Here is a 17862-nt window from a genome sequence, read left to right as displayed (position 1 = left end):
TATTTTCTATACAATAAAGTACCTGAATATAGACACATTTCCAACTATCAGGAACAAATAAACAGTGTGTATCCCTGATTAAAACATAAAAATTACTTTTTAAATATAGTAAGATCTAAAGGAGTAAGAGTTTAAATACTATAAATAATAAACTGTTCATCCTAAATGAGAATGAATTCTTAGAATATGCAATCGTCAAAATATTTTTCTCTTTACTTTTAAGAGACAGGAGGAAGAAGAGCCACAAAGACTGAAATTAAGAATTCTAGATGGAAGGGAATGGGCTTTAAGTGAGAATTTTAAGAATCAAGTGGTCATTGAATTCCTATGTGAATGTGGTTTTAGCAAAGAGGCAGGTTGGGAACTCAAACTATAAGAAATTGAGGAGTCAAAAGAAGGGAAAGAAAAGAATAAAAAATATAGACTATTCTTTTAAACGCTTTGGTACTAGAAGAAAAAGGTAAGCTAAAGTGGCTTAAGGTAAAGGCAAGACAAAGATTTTTAAAGACAGGAGATGTAAATAGTAGGGATGGAACCAATAGAGACAGGTTGAAGACACACAGGAAAAGAACGATTAAATATGTATATATTTCTTATACACATAACACTCACTTGACCCCGATATATTTCTTTCTACCTCCCTATTCTGGGGGGAAAAAAAATACAGTTTCCTGATGGAATTCTGACCATCTCACTGAGAATTGTCCTTTGAGAATATGTAGCCCTTACAAATAATATTAAAGATATAAGAAATGACTGGTATAAAGCAAGAATCTTTTGTATCAGTACTTACTACATAAATCTACATCTTTGTGCTAGGTACAATGCTAAGTTTAGTGTTCAAGAAAAAAATAATATAGGCTCCTAACTTCAAGAAGTTTAATTCCAGTTAGAAAATATATAAAACAATTATACAAGGCTATAAGAATAAAAATTAAGTGTTCAATTCTGGAACACAGAAATGACAACAATAATAACAACAATAATGGGGACTGGAATAGTTGGGAAAGACCTCAAGAAAGTGACAGAATATTAGGCCTCAGTAGGTAGACAGGATACGAACTGGTGCAAAAAGAAAGAATATCAAATCCTTCTCTTTTTATGCATATAATTTTTGGTGCCTTGTGGGAAAAGAATGTCTTGAATGCCATGCCTGTGGCTTTGTAAACAATTATTTCTTAGAGCTACAAAAGCATATATAGAAATAAATAGGTCTGCTGCTTTCTCTTTACCCTCAGTCCTCTAGGGTCCGAGTTCTGCTGTCTTCTACTATGGAGTAGAAGAAAAAAGGGGCAGGACCATGTCTGTATCAGGCAGGAGATAAACTATGGTATCTACCAGGCAGGAGATAAACTATGGTATCTACCAGAGCAAGTTCAGAAAAAGTGAAAATCTAAAGTTATCAGGGATAGGATTAAAAAGCTAGAGGATAAGAAATTATTAGGAGATACAGAAAAACTGGGAGATTGGATCCCACACTCTGTCAGTGGGTCTAGGACAGTGCTTTTCAAACTTGAATATTTTTGTGATTCACACAGAGAATTTGTTAAAATACAGATTTTGATTCAGTAGATCTGGACTAAGGGCTGAGAGTCTGCCTTTTTAACAAGCTCTCAGTGATGCTGGCCTGTGCAGGCCACACATTTATTAGCAAGCATCTAGGAGATGCTGGCAGTCAAATGATTTACTACCCTTCTCCAATTTAGAATAAAAATATTAAGGTAAGTGGGGAAATTTTCAGAAATAAAAAGTTATAACTCTCCAAAGACCTGACACTTATGGTTTCATATTTCTCTTCCTTTAAAAATCTTTTAAGAAAAATAATTTTGGGATTCTCAGAAAATGAGCATGGTGTATACACACAATCATTAAAAATGGTCATATCATATTCACTTTAGATCACTGTTTATATACTTTGATTAACTAGACGCAACTCACTGTCAGTTAACAAAAGGGATTCAACTTGGTGTACAATGCTGACAATTTCCAGGCAAACAACATACACTCAGACTTAGACTGGCTCAGCTGGTATCTCTGAAGTTTGCTTCTGAGAATACAGCCTCTAGGAGGTCTGAACTAGGCCTGGAGATACTGGATTACTTCTACTCCCCAGAGAGCTTAGATAATTCTGATACAGCGCGAAGACTTTACCATAACTGCTGACGCAAAGACCTAGAGTAAGAAAAAGTGAAAAAATTGGGGGAAACAAATAATCCCACCCAGACTATTTTGAAAGTCCCTACTTTGACTATGCAAAAGGATATCTTAGGAATTCACAAGGCCTAATATGAGATATCTGTGTTCAAGTGACTAGCCCAGTTCTCGTCCCTTGTAAACATCTAGAATGTTGACTTCCCTTTTCCCTTTTTATTATTACCTATAAAAATCATTTTTTTCTCAGAATGTTTCATTCTTCTTTAAACTTTCAAATTTCTGAACATCTCATATGTGGTAATTCTTATAAGCATGAAATTTCTTATATAGTTTTGAACCTAAGATAATAATACAGATTTAATAAGAAGATCTAGCCTTCAATCTGATTTTTTATAGTCTCTTTCTATGGGCAGTTTTTACATTTTTTTTTTTCAGTTTTTACATTTTAAATGATTCAAAAACAAAAGCAGAAAAGAATATGCAACAGTAGGTGGACTGCAAAGCTTAAAATCTTTAGTATCTGCTCTTTGACTTGTTTTTAATCTATAATATATATATTTTATATATATATATGTATAAGTTTCAGTTTCTCATTTCTGTAGAAAATTCCTCAAAACATTTTTCCCTTATAGCTACAAACTTAAAAATTGAATAGACTAAGCAGAACTTATTATTTATTTTATTAATCAATGACCTAAACTACTTCAACAGTTCATCCTTCTCAAAGATTTTAGGATTATGGATTAGCAGAATTCAATCTAACAAATCTCTAGGCTGTTGTAAACATAAAAAGATTGTTTCAAATTTCTCTATGCCAGGCTAATAAGAATGAACTAGTCTGAGATGTAAGATGTATTAATTAGTATCTTTGACTTTCCATGATGCCATCCCTGGAATATGGCCAGCAAAAAGTTCAACCACTGGGAGTTGCCCTGGCTTATGTGCACTGTTCATTTCAACTTAACCTTAGACAATCAGCAATGCTCTGCCCCTTACCAGTGCCTTGTCTGCAGGAGCGGTGAGCCGGCTGTAGTAATGAATCCTCTTGTTCATGGCAGAGGCATGGTCGCTAACCCTCTGAATGACATCATTCACACTGACGATGTTTGTGGGCTCTATATAGAAAGGCCTAGAGAAGGGAATATACACTTGACAAAGAACGTTCAGGCAGAAATTCTGGAAGTCAGCCATTGAAGAAAATGACTTCTTGTCCTCCATTAGAAATGGGATGTACCAAGGCAAGGCATTCACTTCTCACTTTTGGTGGGAAAAGAAAATGTCACAAAAGAAGTATTATCCAATCTACAGAATAAAGCTTTAGTTTCATAAAGTTCTTACTTTAAACACACTTATTTAAACTTAAGGAATTTAGCAACAGAGAAGGCATAACAGAAAGAGCTTCAATCAGTTATCAAAAAGAAACATAGCAGCTGTCAGTTTTCAACAATGAAACTTAGGCACAGCTTTGAATATTCTCTGAAAAATATTTGGCATCGGATCAGAGAGATTACAGACAAAAACATTCCTCTGTTAAAGAGTCTCTACTACTTTATGGGCCAAAATTACTTCCTATGATAAACACAATTCCTATTTCTTGGTTCATGTACTAAGGATTAGTGATCTCAACCATCTCCCTTATGAAACTTATCCAAAGTACTATCAAATGGAACATTAAGACACTAGACATATTTTGTCTCATCCTACTTTTCTTAGATTTCAGTAACATACCATTACATTACTATTTATATGTAATGCTTTCTTCTCATAACTGTGTCCCAATCAACCATAGATGCTTGTTTTCAATCATCATGTTCAATCATTAACCCATTCAGTTCCTTACTGAAACTCCCTCCATTCACTTTCTTTCCAGCAATAAACTACTTTAAATGGAAAGATCTGCAGGGGTGCATGAAGTGACTGTATTCCTCAGATCTGTTGAAGTTACAAATGAACTGTCTCCCAAACTGTATGTCATTTGCTATTTCACATTGTACACAGATCCAAAATAATAAAGGGGAAAACAAGCCAAGAGATTTATCACTAGTTCCCTGTAAGTCTTCTACATTTATAGTTCTGAAATAAGCTTAAAATTTCTTAAAGTATGGTAACCATTTTTGGAGACACTGTTAATCTAATCTTGCGGGAAGCACTTGAAAAACCAAGTGACTGGAATTTTAGTTTATGCAATTTTTCCAAATAACTCTGTAATATTAGAGAAGGTAAATTTAGCTTAGTCTCTCTAGTTGGCATACAGTATCTTTGAGTCTTTTGTTTATTATTTACTCTTTACCATAGCACCTAAATGTGGTGGGTACTTTCTAGTTCAATTAAAAAAATATCTAAGAGCATTCCCTAGAGCAAATAAGTAGGTATAGAGATCAATATGCCATATTATCTATAGTAAGCACATACTTGCTAAATGAAATCAGTGATGTCACTAAATCTCAAGGGGATACACTGAAAACATGAGTCAGAGGCCAAATAAACTATCCCTATTTATAAACTTGGTAGCCTGAGATAATTACCACTCTTTTGAAGGCATTAGCTGTTCTAAATAATTTACATCTCTACTGTAGCACTCAGTAGTACTATTAAAAAAGCAATATAAAAATATATATGTCTGGGGGACAGTGAGGGGTCACATTCTACAGGACATTCCCTTCTTCTTTTGTAAGAATGACATCCCACAAAATTAAAAAACAAACTACAGCTTTAATGCCAACATAAAGTAAAGCTTTAAGCTAATCAATGATAACTAATAGAGACTAACAAGTATGACATTGATAGAAAGAGATGAGGATATTCTACTCGTAGCTTATTACTCTGAAAATTCAATGGTATTAATATTTAATATCAAGCACTAAGTTGGCGCGAAGGCCTGTTGAAAAGCAGTCCAGGAAGTGTTCCAATTTCCTGGCTCCTGGCCTCTTACAGAAGTGTTAACTGTACCAGTTTAGTTGGCTTGGGTACTCAGAGAGCAGAATAACTCTGAAAGTTTTTCTTTTTCAACAGTTCTCATCAAGATGCTGAGTGCCTGTTCAAACAAACATTTTGGAATCTTTTCAATGCAGATTCTCTTTAAAAACATACAACTCAGCATATTTTAATTGAATTATTAGAAACATATGCTAAAGCTTCATCTGAGAAAGCAAAAATTTTGAATTATATTTCTAAATTGAACTTTTGTTGGAATTGAAAACACTTTTAAAATTGAAACTATACAGAGAATATTCAGAATAAAACATTTTTGAAACTTTTTCTTTTGAACAGTTTCACATGAATGCTCCCTATCAATGGTACTTCTCATTTGAAATGCAGCTCAACTGTGTCACACTGAAAAGAAATTGTAATATTTCATGCACAAGTTATGTTTATCTCACCTTAAAAATATTTGTGGTCATGCTACAGAAAAAAATTGCTTTTAACATTCAGCAAAATTTTTAAAATATTTAAAAATATTTTAAAATGTGACTCAAAACCCTGTATTTTCATTTAATAAACAAAGAAACCTTATTTCTACCTAACACATTTTCTAGGTTCCACTCCTTAAATTCCTTAAAAATTTTTGGCTTTTAAATCTGTCTCCACCCTTCTACTGACCAGTTACGCTTCTCTGAAATTTACTAACAATTCCATGACTCTTAAGAAGGTTCATTCTCAAAATGAAGACTCTTGATTTAAAACTATTTCTTTATTCACATCTCTAAGGAAGATGAAACTCTCAAACACCTACCAAATTGGAACTGTTTGTTAGAAAATGAAAAGAGAATCAAGTATTCACAAAAATCTCATGCAAATAAATATTCAAAATAATGAACCCACTGTACTTGTTTCTACCTGTTTGGTAAAACACTATGTCTGCTGGGCAGCTTTTCAATAAAGAAGACAGAAAAGAAGTTAATCAAGCCATTGTACCAGATATTTACTGCTACAAGAAAAATATTGGTAATTTCTGGCTTGCTGACACATTTCTTGCTTCCTCTGAGGCCTAAATAACATTCTCTTTCACAAAAACCCTGCTCTATGCTCCAACTTTACTCAATGTCTCCTATTAGGGAAATTAAAATGGAGGAAGTCTTGTTCAGACTTCAGAAGCAGGACAGCAGGCCTGTGACCTGCTTCTGACCTGCCGGGGTACTGCCCGGATTCCATGCCTGCCTGCAAGCACAGCAAGTCAGGCAGTACCTTAGATAAGAGAGCAGGTTTCGAAATTTTTGAGCCCCTGGAGGTCTGGCCAAGGTCTGACCCCTTGGGTCTAGCAAAATTCTGTGACTCACGAGGTGAAACAAACAGCATTGTAAAAGTTAAAAAAAAAAAGTCAGAGCTGCATTTTTGTGTCTGGAATTATAAGTGGGAGCCCTTGAAACTGCAATCTGAAGTCTCACTCGTGGTTGGACGCACTGCCTGGGACCCTTTCCCACTGGGACTCCAGATTGCTGTTAATGAGGGACTTCCCAGCACTGTTTAAGTCTGGAGGTTGGCTGGCCTAATTTGGGGCTGTATATGCTGTTACTTTTCTCTATTGTTTCTATTTCTCTTCTTTTAATGACTGTATGTTGAAATTAAGTCAAATAATTCTCTATTAACTATAGAAATTGTTGTGTGTGATGAGTGGTTTCTTTGTTAACAAATCCTTTGAACCAAGGAAAGTAAAATTTTTGGCAAAACATCTCCAAAGGTTGAGCCTATATAAGCTCTTCTCTTTTTATTAGGGTTAATTACTTTATTGGTTCTCTAGTTTATGAAATATTGTTTAAGTGCCAACAAAGTATTAAGCACTGTGTTAAATATTAAATGATCAGCAGGACATAGAACCTCAAGGATCATAGTCTACTGGAGAAGACAGGCAAGTAAGCAATTTCAGTTCAGAGAGAAAAATAGAAAAAGAGAGAAGGTGATTATGAGCAATAATAGGAGCAAGAAGGTTGTGCGATGTTGGGTACGTGCAGAATACATAGAAGGGGAAACTAAATCATGTCTGGCAGACCACAAGAAAACTATTGTTGAGGTGAATCTGAAAAGATACCAAGGAGTTAATCAAGGATGAGGAAAAGAAAAAAAATTGTGCTTTAAAGAATGGAAAAGTATGCAGAAAGAACCCAGAAAGGGAGCAGGATAAATGTTTTAAAACTACAAGTACTAAGAAGAGGAGTAGTAAGAGATGAGGGAAACCTCATCAGGGTTAGTACCTGGAGGACTTCACATGCCAATAGACATAATCCTAAAGGGACAAATTCTCAGTCTTTTTAGTTGATTCCTTCTCAAACCCCCAATCCTTAAATGTCAGGGTAATCCAGAGTTTAATCCATTTTCTCTTCTCTATCTACACTCAGTCTCTTGGTGGACTCATTTAGTTCCATAACTTTAAATATAAAATGTGCATGCTGATGGCACTGCAACTATTATCTCCAGCCTGAACTCCCGATTCACGTATCGTAACTGCTCCCTGCTACCCCTCCCCACCCCATCTCTCGGATTTGTATCCCACACTAACCCCAGCACCTTCCTCACCATTCCTGACATACTGAAAGCATGTATCCACTTTAGGACCTTCGCTATTACTTTAAACAAAGGCTCTGAAGGCCTTTCTCCTAAATATCTTCATGGCTTGCTTCTTTACTTCTTTCAAGTCCTTCCTCAAGGTCCCCTTTCTCAATGAGACATTTGGTTATCCTGGTCACCATACCTAAAATTTCAACCTCTCTTCTCCATCCCTGTCATTTCTTATACACCATCTCTGCTTTTCTGCCTTACATTTTCTCTCTAGCATTTATACTATCTAGCATAATATGTACTTTTTATTTACTACTGATTACCTCTAAAAAATAAAAGCTTCACGAGAACAGGGATTTTTGTCAATTTGGTCACTACTCTATTCCCAGGGCCTAGAACAGTACCTGGCATGTCATAGGAGCCCAATAAAATACAGTGAATAAATGCATTTTGAAATCACTTTAGAAATATAGAAGTTGGAAAAAATACTACAAAGATTTCCCATACTTTACGCAGGTTAACCCCCAGTGATGACATCTTATATAACCACAGTATGATCATCAAAACCTATATTGCTTTTATAATCAGGAAAAAAGTTAATAAAAAATCATGAAGATAACGTTTTTAACTTTTCTTTAGTTTTAAAATTTTTAAAATAAATACCTGGGGGAGAAATGATGGAGGGAATAATCAAAGTATCAAAAACTATAAAAAATGTGAAGCAGCAACCTAAAAGAAAATCAATTTAGTATGGTATCCTCAAGCAAATTAAAGACTTTTCAGGGTTAGAGAATGATTGTGTCAAATACCACTGCTAAGTCAAATGAGATGAGGACTAGTCTATGAAATGACCACTGGTAACCTGCATGTGAGCAGTTGTGGCAGAGTAGTTAGAGCAAAATCCTGAATGAACTGGGCTCAAGAGAAAAATTTGGTATGGTGAGTACAAATAATCCTTGCAAGGAGTTTTCTGTAAAGAGAAATGAGAGCAATGAAGTGGTAGCTGAAGAGGTAAGTGTAAATACTATAGGGAAATGCTTTAAAAGCATAAAAAATATAAAAATCACCTATAATCCCACAACTGGCTATCATTAATAACATTTTACCAACTTCAATCTCATGGAAAAAATATAATGACACAGCATTATATGTTCATCAGAATGGTGAAAATTTAACAATCTCACAATATCAAATACTAGTAGGAGGTAGAACAATGGAAACTCTGCTGGGAATATATGCTGGTATAACCCCTGTGGAAGATAGTCTGGCACTATCTAGTGAAGTTGAATATACATATACACTACTACCCATCATATTTACTCCCAGGGATATATCCTAGAAGAGTTCTCGTATACGTATACCAGGAGACACATACAATAATGTTATTCTTTGTAAAAGTCCCACAATGGGAATATCCCAAATGTTCAAAAGTAGAATGAATAAATAAACTGCAGACAGCTACAGAATAAAATGCTAGAAAGCACTGGCAATGAAAGTAGCTGTGTACCCTGGGATGAAAACTGTAACCCTAACCCTAACCCTAACCCTAACCCTACTCAACAAAAGTCACAGAAGAATATACACCGCAGGATCCCATTTACATGAGATGCAAAAACAGGTAAAACTGAATTCAGTATTTAGGGATGCATAGATAATAAATAATAAAGAAAAGCAGGAAAATGATCACACAAATGTCATGAGAGTGATTACCTATAGGAAGACAGAGGGATGTGTTTGGTGAAGGACGCACACCTTCAAAATAGCTTCAAAAGAGCTGCAGTGCAGCTAATTTCTAGACTTCGCTGTTGGATGGGTGTGGGCTTTATGAATTTTTAAATTGTACATATGTACCATACACTCTTTTGTATACTGTATATAACATATGATAAAAAGAACTTTAAAAACAGATCTTAAAGTAACATATTCTTTCAAAATTCAGTAGTGAGATCAAGAGGGACCCCAAAATTCTTGTGTACTACACAGAAATTTGCTGGCAAAATATCTTAAATATTTGTTAAACTTAAGTATGAATTAGCTACCTTTTTCCTGTAACAAGACAATTGTTCCAAATTTGTTGATCTCTTATATGATGACTTGTGGCTGTCAACAGTATGCTACATAGGTACCCAGAAGGTATCCAAAACTAAAATAACTCCCCACATACCTAATCTGTCTCCCTTCAAAGTAAAGATATTGTAACAATGACTGACAAAGAAGTTGCTTTTTTAAAATTAATTTATTGCCATTCTGAGTGACATTTGGGATTCTGGTTCCCTGACCAGGGATCAAACCTGTGTACCCTGTATTGAAAGCTTGGAGTTTTAACCACTGGTCTGTCAGGGAAGTCCCTGAAAAAGCAGTTGCTTTTTAAAAAACTCACATTATACAGAAACTATTCTGATAATGGATGTTTAAAAATGTTTCCATTGTTACATTATTTTATTGTTGAAAATAATGTCTGTCACCAATAAAACTCAAAACTGCAATTTTATAGACATGGATTAAAATTTTTTTAATGTTTAAGAACTTCCAAAGAATGTAAATGGTCTTTGAACATGTTATTAACCACACACAAAAATCAAAGTAAAAATTGTAATAATGAAGCAAATGACAACACCAGTATCTACGTATTTATTTTATAGAATACTAAATATTAATACTAATATCTTCACTAAAAAGTATTCAGAGTATAAAATGGTTAAAAGTCAGTGACATTAAACATTCAATTTATTTCAAACATGAAAATTTACATTTTGCATAAAAAGTATAAAAAACATTGTTAAGTTGTAATTCCAATGTAAATTATTAGATCTGAGTGTATCTAATGATTCTTTCTCCTTTGTATCCTTCTCATCAGAGTACCTTCCAAATGGATACCCCTGAAGTATTTAGCTCCCCTCCAATGGTGCTTTCAGACCAGTGAGGTAGCTTCTCCATTCTGGCCAAGGAGCTACTGGCTTATAACAGTTTTGATTTTAATTCCAGTTAACCTGAGAAGGATGATTCTGTTAATTTCTCCCTCCCCTCAGGAAAGAGATTAGTTGCTTTCTGAAGGCTCTCTCTAAATCAGTGTGGTTTGGTTTTGTTTTGTTTTTTTTTGACGGAGAGGAGAGGTGGGAGAATAGACTGGAGAGAGAACCAAGAAAGGTGAACAACGCTACCGGTTGTTTCCAAGTTAACAGTATTAAACCAATAAAAATAGGAGTATTTGGGGCTTTAAAAATATTAATAACAAGGAATACCAGAATACACAAAACTAGCACAGCAGTCACTAAATGTGATTGAGTCATATTGGGAAGGATAAAAATTTACCAGGCAAATTTCAATAAAAACTACCATATGTTGTAAGATGAGCAGAAATGAATTTCAAATTATCTTGAATTACTATTGTGGCAGTGTGATAAGATTTTCAAAAATAATAAAGCATATTCTATTGTTATGGTTAATATTATAAAGTAAAAATAAAAGTTTTAATGTACTGTTAAATAAAATTTAAAGTTAATTCTACTGGGATTCCCTGATAGCTCAGTTGGTAAAGAATCTGCCTGCAATGCAGGAGACCCCGGTTTGATTCCTGGGTTGAAAAGATCCACTGGAGAAGGGAGAGGCTACCCACTCCAGTATCTTGGGCTTCTCTTGTGGCTCAGCTGGTAAAGAATCCACCTGCAATGCAGAAGAGCTGAGTTCGATCCCTGGGTTGGGAAGATCCCCTGGAGAAGGGAAAGGCTACCCACTCAGTATTCTGGCCTGGAGAATTCCATGGACTGTATATTTATGGGGTCACAAAGAGTCAGATACAACTGAGTGAGTTTCACTTCTTCAAAGTTAATTCTATCAAGATCATTACATAATTTTTAAATTTCTATTTTTGTGTTTTATAATATACATAATACAGAAGTACACATACAAAAAAAATAAAATGAAACAAAAAGAAAAAAAAGAAGTACATATACACACATATAAATATACACAGTTCCAATTTTTCAGCTTATTATTTTTTTAAGTGATAAGGATGATATGATGAAAAAAGTAAATGCTGATAAACACCTGGCTGAAGGTTATGAGTTCTTTATTTTAAAATTCTAGGCTGTTACTTAGCCACAAGTAAAATCTCCCTTAATGACACATGGACAAAGAACTTGACCTGAATATTAATTCTCAGGACTATACAGTTTAATTAAATGCAGATGCTGCTAAGAATGAATTTACAAATTCTTTCAGTGCAATTCATGCTTTCAAATTTTGTTTTTCAGAAACCCATAAATTGTTTTAATTCAACTATGCTAAAAACAAACAATCTCTTCTTTCATGGCTACAAAATTATCAATAACATAAATGTAAGGTTTTTTTTGTTTGTTTTGATTTTAGTATCAGCACTGGAATGAGGCCAAAAGAATTCTATAAATAAATGGTAGGAGCTTTCAACAAAGTTAAGATGCTAGAAGTACCTGTAAGTATATACAAACCTAACAGTTTTTTAGTTTTTCTCTAGGTTGATATAAAACAGTAACACCACCACCACCACCCCATCCTATTTTCTACCTAGAAAAAGCAGTTCCAACACCGTGAGTGACATTCTACAAAGTAAGATTAGGAATGTGGGAAAAATTCCCAAGAGGGCACACTCTCCAAGCAGTTCTTCCTTTCACTCATTTTATAAGAATGCCAAAATAAGTTACAAATTGTCTCAATTTCTTTAACTGCAATAAAGTAAGAGTATTATTAATTTTTTGAAGAAAAGAATTTGTCTTAATTATAAATTATAACTAAGATATACTTAATTATATAGTTATAATTATTTATATTAATTATAAATAAGTAATAATATAAATTATAGACATTGTAGACTTCAACCCTCAATGTCACACCCATTATTACTCTCCTTCTTACACAAATCTACCAAAAGAATTTCTGAAAGAGAAATGAAATTTCTAGTTTCAAAGCCTAATTACTCCCCATTAAAAAAGAAAAAAAGCAGGGGAAAAGAAAATTGCCAAGCCAGCATTTTAACTAACATTTCCTCAAAAGCTGGAAATGTAATGAAATACTTCAGTAAGTATATATATTGAGATAAGTCTTATTATTGATATATACTTATGATTCTTCAGATGAACATTAGAATTGCTTTCTTCATTACCTTGTTACCTAGAAATTGAAAACACAAAAAATTCATCTACTCTTTAAACAGATTACCAGAGAAAAAGAGCCTTGCTCTTATTCCTCTCCCATAACTTAAGAAAGGAATACTAAGGAGATCAAACCAGTCAATCCTAAATGAAATCAACCCTGAATATTCATTGGAAGGACTGATGCTAAAGTTCCAATACTTTGACCACCTGGTACAAAGAGACGACTCATTGGAAAAGACCCTGATGCTGGGAAAGATTGAAGGCAGAGGAGAAGAAGGCGACAGAGGATGAGATGGTTGGAAGGCATCACCGACTCAATGGACATGAATTTAAACAAACTCCAGGACATAGTGAAGGACAGGGAAGCCTGGTGTATACAGTTCATGGTGTCCCAAAGAGTCAGACACAACTTAGCAAATGAACAAAAACAACAACAATTTATCAAGCTTTAGAAATCTTTATCATGACCCTCAAGAAAGGTAAATGGGGGACTTCCCTGGGGATCCAGTGGCTAAGGACTGCACGCTCCCAATGCAGGGGGTTTGATCTCTGATCAGGGAACTACATGTGTGGGATCCCACACACCTGCAACTACAAGTTTGGATGCCACAACTGAAGATCTTGCATGATTCAACTAAAACCTGGTGGAGCCAAATGAGATTTAAAAAAAAAAAAGGTAAAGCAGCTAAGAGAACTTCTGCTTTGCCACTAGAAAGACACTAGCAACAAATGGTCTACACAAATCAGCCTTCAACCCAAATGGCAAACACTGAACCTGACCAGAATCCACTGTTGGTTGTATGCCATGTTACTTAGCAAACCACTCCCAAAATAACCAAACAGTCTGACAAAGGCAACAGTCCAACATGAAATCTGCTGCCAACTGGCTCTTATCAACTAATTTTATATACAGGAAAGTTTTATAAACAATTTAGTGAAAAAGAAACAGTGCTAGAAAGGGGATTCTGACACAGGAACTTCCACACATAGACGGCAGGAGTACAAAGTTGCACAACTGTTCTAGATAACAATTTGGCTATATAGTAATATATTAAAAAAACCTTAATTGTGCTTTACATCCTTTTATTCTAATAATTATACTTTTGAGACTCTACTAGAAGAAATCAAAATATGGTATAAATATGGCATATAGAAAGCTGCTAATTAAAGCATTATTTAAAATAATTAAAATTGTGAACAGCTTAATAGTTAAACACTGTTAAATTATGATATATTTAAATAATATGCATTTATATAAAATGATATTTAGAAGTAAGTCTTAATATGGAAAAATGATCATAGCTTTTTGGGGCATTTCAATGATCCTTAAGGATAATTTTTATTGTAAAACTTTTTACAATTCCTTGAAACCTGGTACTTTCTCCTTATCATTCTTAGCCTCAGTCATAATTCCTAGAATTTATGGCAGCTAAACCCTTAGGTGACCTTGCCAAAGAACTCTAGATTTGCTGCAGAGGCCTGAGGTTCAGGGAGAGGCTGGAGACTCTTTTATTATCCAAAAGGCTCTTTTGATTAGAACAACTATTAGAAACAACTGTGAGGGTGGAGAGAAATTAAGGTGAGTGGACCTTATTTTTTTTAACTTCTCCAGAAGCAAGGCAAGAAGTACCCTAGGGGTCAGAAGTACCAGTCCCTACAGTTGCTTACACCTAAGTCCAGTCCCTCCTTGCAGACCAGAGGTTGGTAGTTACAGTCAGATAGGACAAGTCTGGCCCATGGTCTGTTTTTATCAATAAAGTTTCATCAGAACACAGCAAGGCCCATGCAGTTATGTGTTGTCTATGGCTGTTTTCATTCCACAATGGCAAAACTGAGTGCATGTGCCCACAAACCCTAAAATATTTACTATCTGGCCCCTTACAGAAAAAAAGTTTGCTGACCCCTGCACTTGACCACTGAAAGTTCTTAAAGAAACGCCTGCACAGAAACCTCCAAAGCACCTATCCATTAGTACCACAGATGACCTCATTCTACTCTTTGCTGAACTTAGCCAGACCCTATAGCATAGTTATTTGCTGGGATATGATCCCATGGGTTCTTGGTATTGCTGGATCAGGATGGGTTAAATCAGTACTTTTTTCTCATTAAAAATGAGTACTGAGTTGAAAAAACATACATATGTGTGTGTGTACATATACATATATGTGTATATACATATATTATATATACATGTATATAAATACATACTAAATATTTATAACCTCTCTTATACTTTTGCTGAGTGTCTATCTCCTTCCTCAGAGTGTCTAGCACCAAAAGGAGCTTAGCGAATGTTTATTGACAAAAGGAAGGGATAGAAGAACAAAAGAAAGGGAGGAAGGAAATAGCAAGGGACAGAAGCAGAGAAGGAGAAAAAACAGGCAGACAACTAAGGAATATTTTGCAGAAGTAACAACAGCATGTAATAAAAATTTAAATTGAAAAAGTTAAAAAAATTAAAACTGTATATAGTATATGATCTCATTAAAAAATCATAGAAAAGGATAGGAGAAAATATACTAAAATGCTTTAACGACACTTGCCTCTGTGTGATGGGAATATGTTTCTTTATGCTTTTGTCTTTTTCCAGAACCTTCTCTATACAAGAACAAAACAAGATCTACCCTTAGAGAAAAAAGATAAATTTATCATCCTACAGAAGTACAGTTGATTCAAACACTGTTTGTAAGAAAATGGGTTTTCCATTTTGTATATACTATTTTTATCCTAAATTATGGGAATGCTATATTTTCTGGATAAGCTTTTTTTTAATAAAAGTAGTACACTGTTTATATTGAGGATAATACAGATACCACATAATAAAATAAAAATCACCCATTAGAAATAATCAGTTAATATTCTAGTATATTTTCAGGTAAGCAGAGACCCACATACATACACTCTGCACTCAGGTGCGCAGAAACATGAAATTAGTTTTACTTGCTTTTAAACTTTATATAAAGTGTAATCACACAATATGTGTTTTTCTGTTTAGCTTCTTTTGCCAACATTATCTTTCTGAGGTTCATCCGTATTCTTGTTTGCAGCTGTAGATTGATCATTTTCATAAATGTTTAATATTCCATTACATGAAAATATGATTTATTTAACTGTAGCTGGTTGGTGGGTATCCAGGTTGTTTCCAGTTTGCCACCCTTATGAATAACTTATAATCTATATTTTTGTACATGTCTCTTGGTGAAATGTTTCCATTGGTTACAAATAGTGTATACTAAATGCTAGCAGACAATTACAACTCTCTTGCAACTTGATCATACTAATTCAGACTCACTCTAGTACTGCATAATCACTCTTATTGTTCTATATCCTTGCCTTGATTTGTTTTCATCATTGACTGATTTCTTACTTTAGGTTACTGTTTTCTGTGTTTCGGTCCCAGATTTTCCATCTGGGCCCTTTTTTTAATTCAGCAAACATTTTCTATGAGTTTGGTTCTGTTTTATATTTTTAGCCAGTGCCAAAATTCTCAATCTTATTTCAGTTTCCTTGAACATATTAAACATAGTCTTTAAAAGTTTGTTTCTTATAACTCCATCATCTGGATCATCTGTCAGCCCTTATTGTGTATTAAGTCTCTAATTTTTAATCATGTTGGTTTATCTTCTCTGCCTAGCTATGTTTAAGTACCTGGCATTGTACTTAATGGAATTCTAGTATACAGAAAATAGTATAAGTAAGTTGAAGCCTTAGAATAATATTATTTTCTTTAGAAAGGATGTACATTTGCTTTGGGGAGCCAATTTAAGACACTTAGCCAACCTAGATTACCTTAATTCAATTTTAGGAACTGAGATGAGTTAAACTTGAGCTATAGTCTCTGAAAGAAGACCATTTTATTTCCAGTTCATTCATATTTCTAGGCTTTTCACCTTGAAGTTTGCACGGGGCCTGCTTACTTTTAGTGAGCACTGAATTCCAATTTTTCTCCCTGTAGCCTTGTAAAGCTGTCAAAAGCTCTGTCAATTTAATAGCTTCTCAGCCAATAAACTTACACTAGAATTGGCAGATACTCTTGAGGAAATGCTGCACTTCCCTTTCTTGGTGCCTTCCTTCTTCAAGATCTAGATTCTACTGTTCTTGTCTTATCAGTTCTCCTATGTCTGTAGGCACATTAAAAAAATTGCAGGGGCGGGTAAGTTTTTCTAGTTATTCTCAGCAGTTGGTTGGTCCAAATTCCTTAGTCTGCCCTTGTCATAAGCAAAAATTTCCCTTGCCTTCTTAATTAAAAAAAAGTAATAGATTAACAAGACTTCCGTGGCAGTGTGTCTAGTAGGTCTAGTACCTAAGACTCCATATTTCCATTGCAGGGAGCAAGGGTTCGATTCCTGGCTGGGAACTAAGATCCCACATGCTGCATGGCATGGCCAAAGAATTTAAAAAATAAATAAAATAAAAATACTTTATTAAAAATGATAGATTATTAAAATATTAATTCACATACCGTAAAATTTACCCATTTAAATGTGTGATTCAATAGTTTTTGGAACATTCATGGAGTTCTCCCTCAAGCACCAAAAGCAATTTTTTGTTTTTTGGCTATGCCATGTAGAATGTGGGATCTTAGTTCTCCCATTAGGGGCACCACTTGTGCCCCTGCAGTGGAAGTGTAGAGTCTTACCCACTGGACTGCCAGGGAAGTCCCATCATAATCAACTTTAGAACTTTTCATCACTCCAAAAAGAAATCTTAGGTTCCATTATTTCCTCTTGCCAGCATCTGCAACCATTAATCTGTTTTCTGTCTCTATTGTCTTTACCTAATTTAGATAGTTCATATAAATTGAATCATATATGTCTTTTTTTGTGTGGCCTCTTTTACATAACATGTTTTCAAGGTTCATACATATTGTAGCATATATTGACACTTTAATCCTTTTTTATGGTCAAATAATAATATGTTGTATGGATATACCACATTTGGTTTATATATATATCAACTGATGGATATTTGGATTGCTTCCACTTTTGGCTATTATAAATGTTATGGACATTTCTTTATATTTGTTTGGACATATGTTTCAATTCTCTTGAGTATATACCTAGGTGTAGAATTGTTAAGTCAAATG

The 17862-nt window shown here is 34.4% G+C and overlaps 1 protein-coding gene across 6 annotated transcripts in view; it reads right to left on the bottom strand.

The window, feature by feature from the left end:
- The window catches only part of SLC38A9 (solute carrier family 38 member 9), an 80350-nt gene that overhangs the window by 40825 nt on the left and 21663 nt on the right, over positions 1-17862 (bottom strand). For 5 of the 6 annotated variants that reach the window (XR_006337780.1, XM_043887272.1, XM_043887271.1 and 2 more), the window contains exon 3: positions 3151-3283. Coding sequence is in view for 5 of the 6 variants with exons in the window: in XM_043887272.1 (XP_043743207.1) it covers positions 3151-3283 (133 nt within the window). In the remaining variant the exon portion in view is untranslated. Of the gene's footprint in view, positions 1-3150; positions 3412-17862 lie in introns of all 6 variants that reach the window. The other variant, XM_043887276.1, reaches the window with a different exon arrangement.

This window comes from Cervus elaphus, chromosome 25 (assembly GCF_910594005.1).
Source record: "Cervus elaphus chromosome 25, mCerEla1.1, whole genome shotgun sequence".
Taxonomy (NCBI): domain Eukaryota; kingdom Metazoa; phylum Chordata; class Mammalia; order Artiodactyla; family Cervidae; genus Cervus; species Cervus elaphus.
This window is presented reverse-complemented; position numbering and strand designations above follow the sequence as displayed.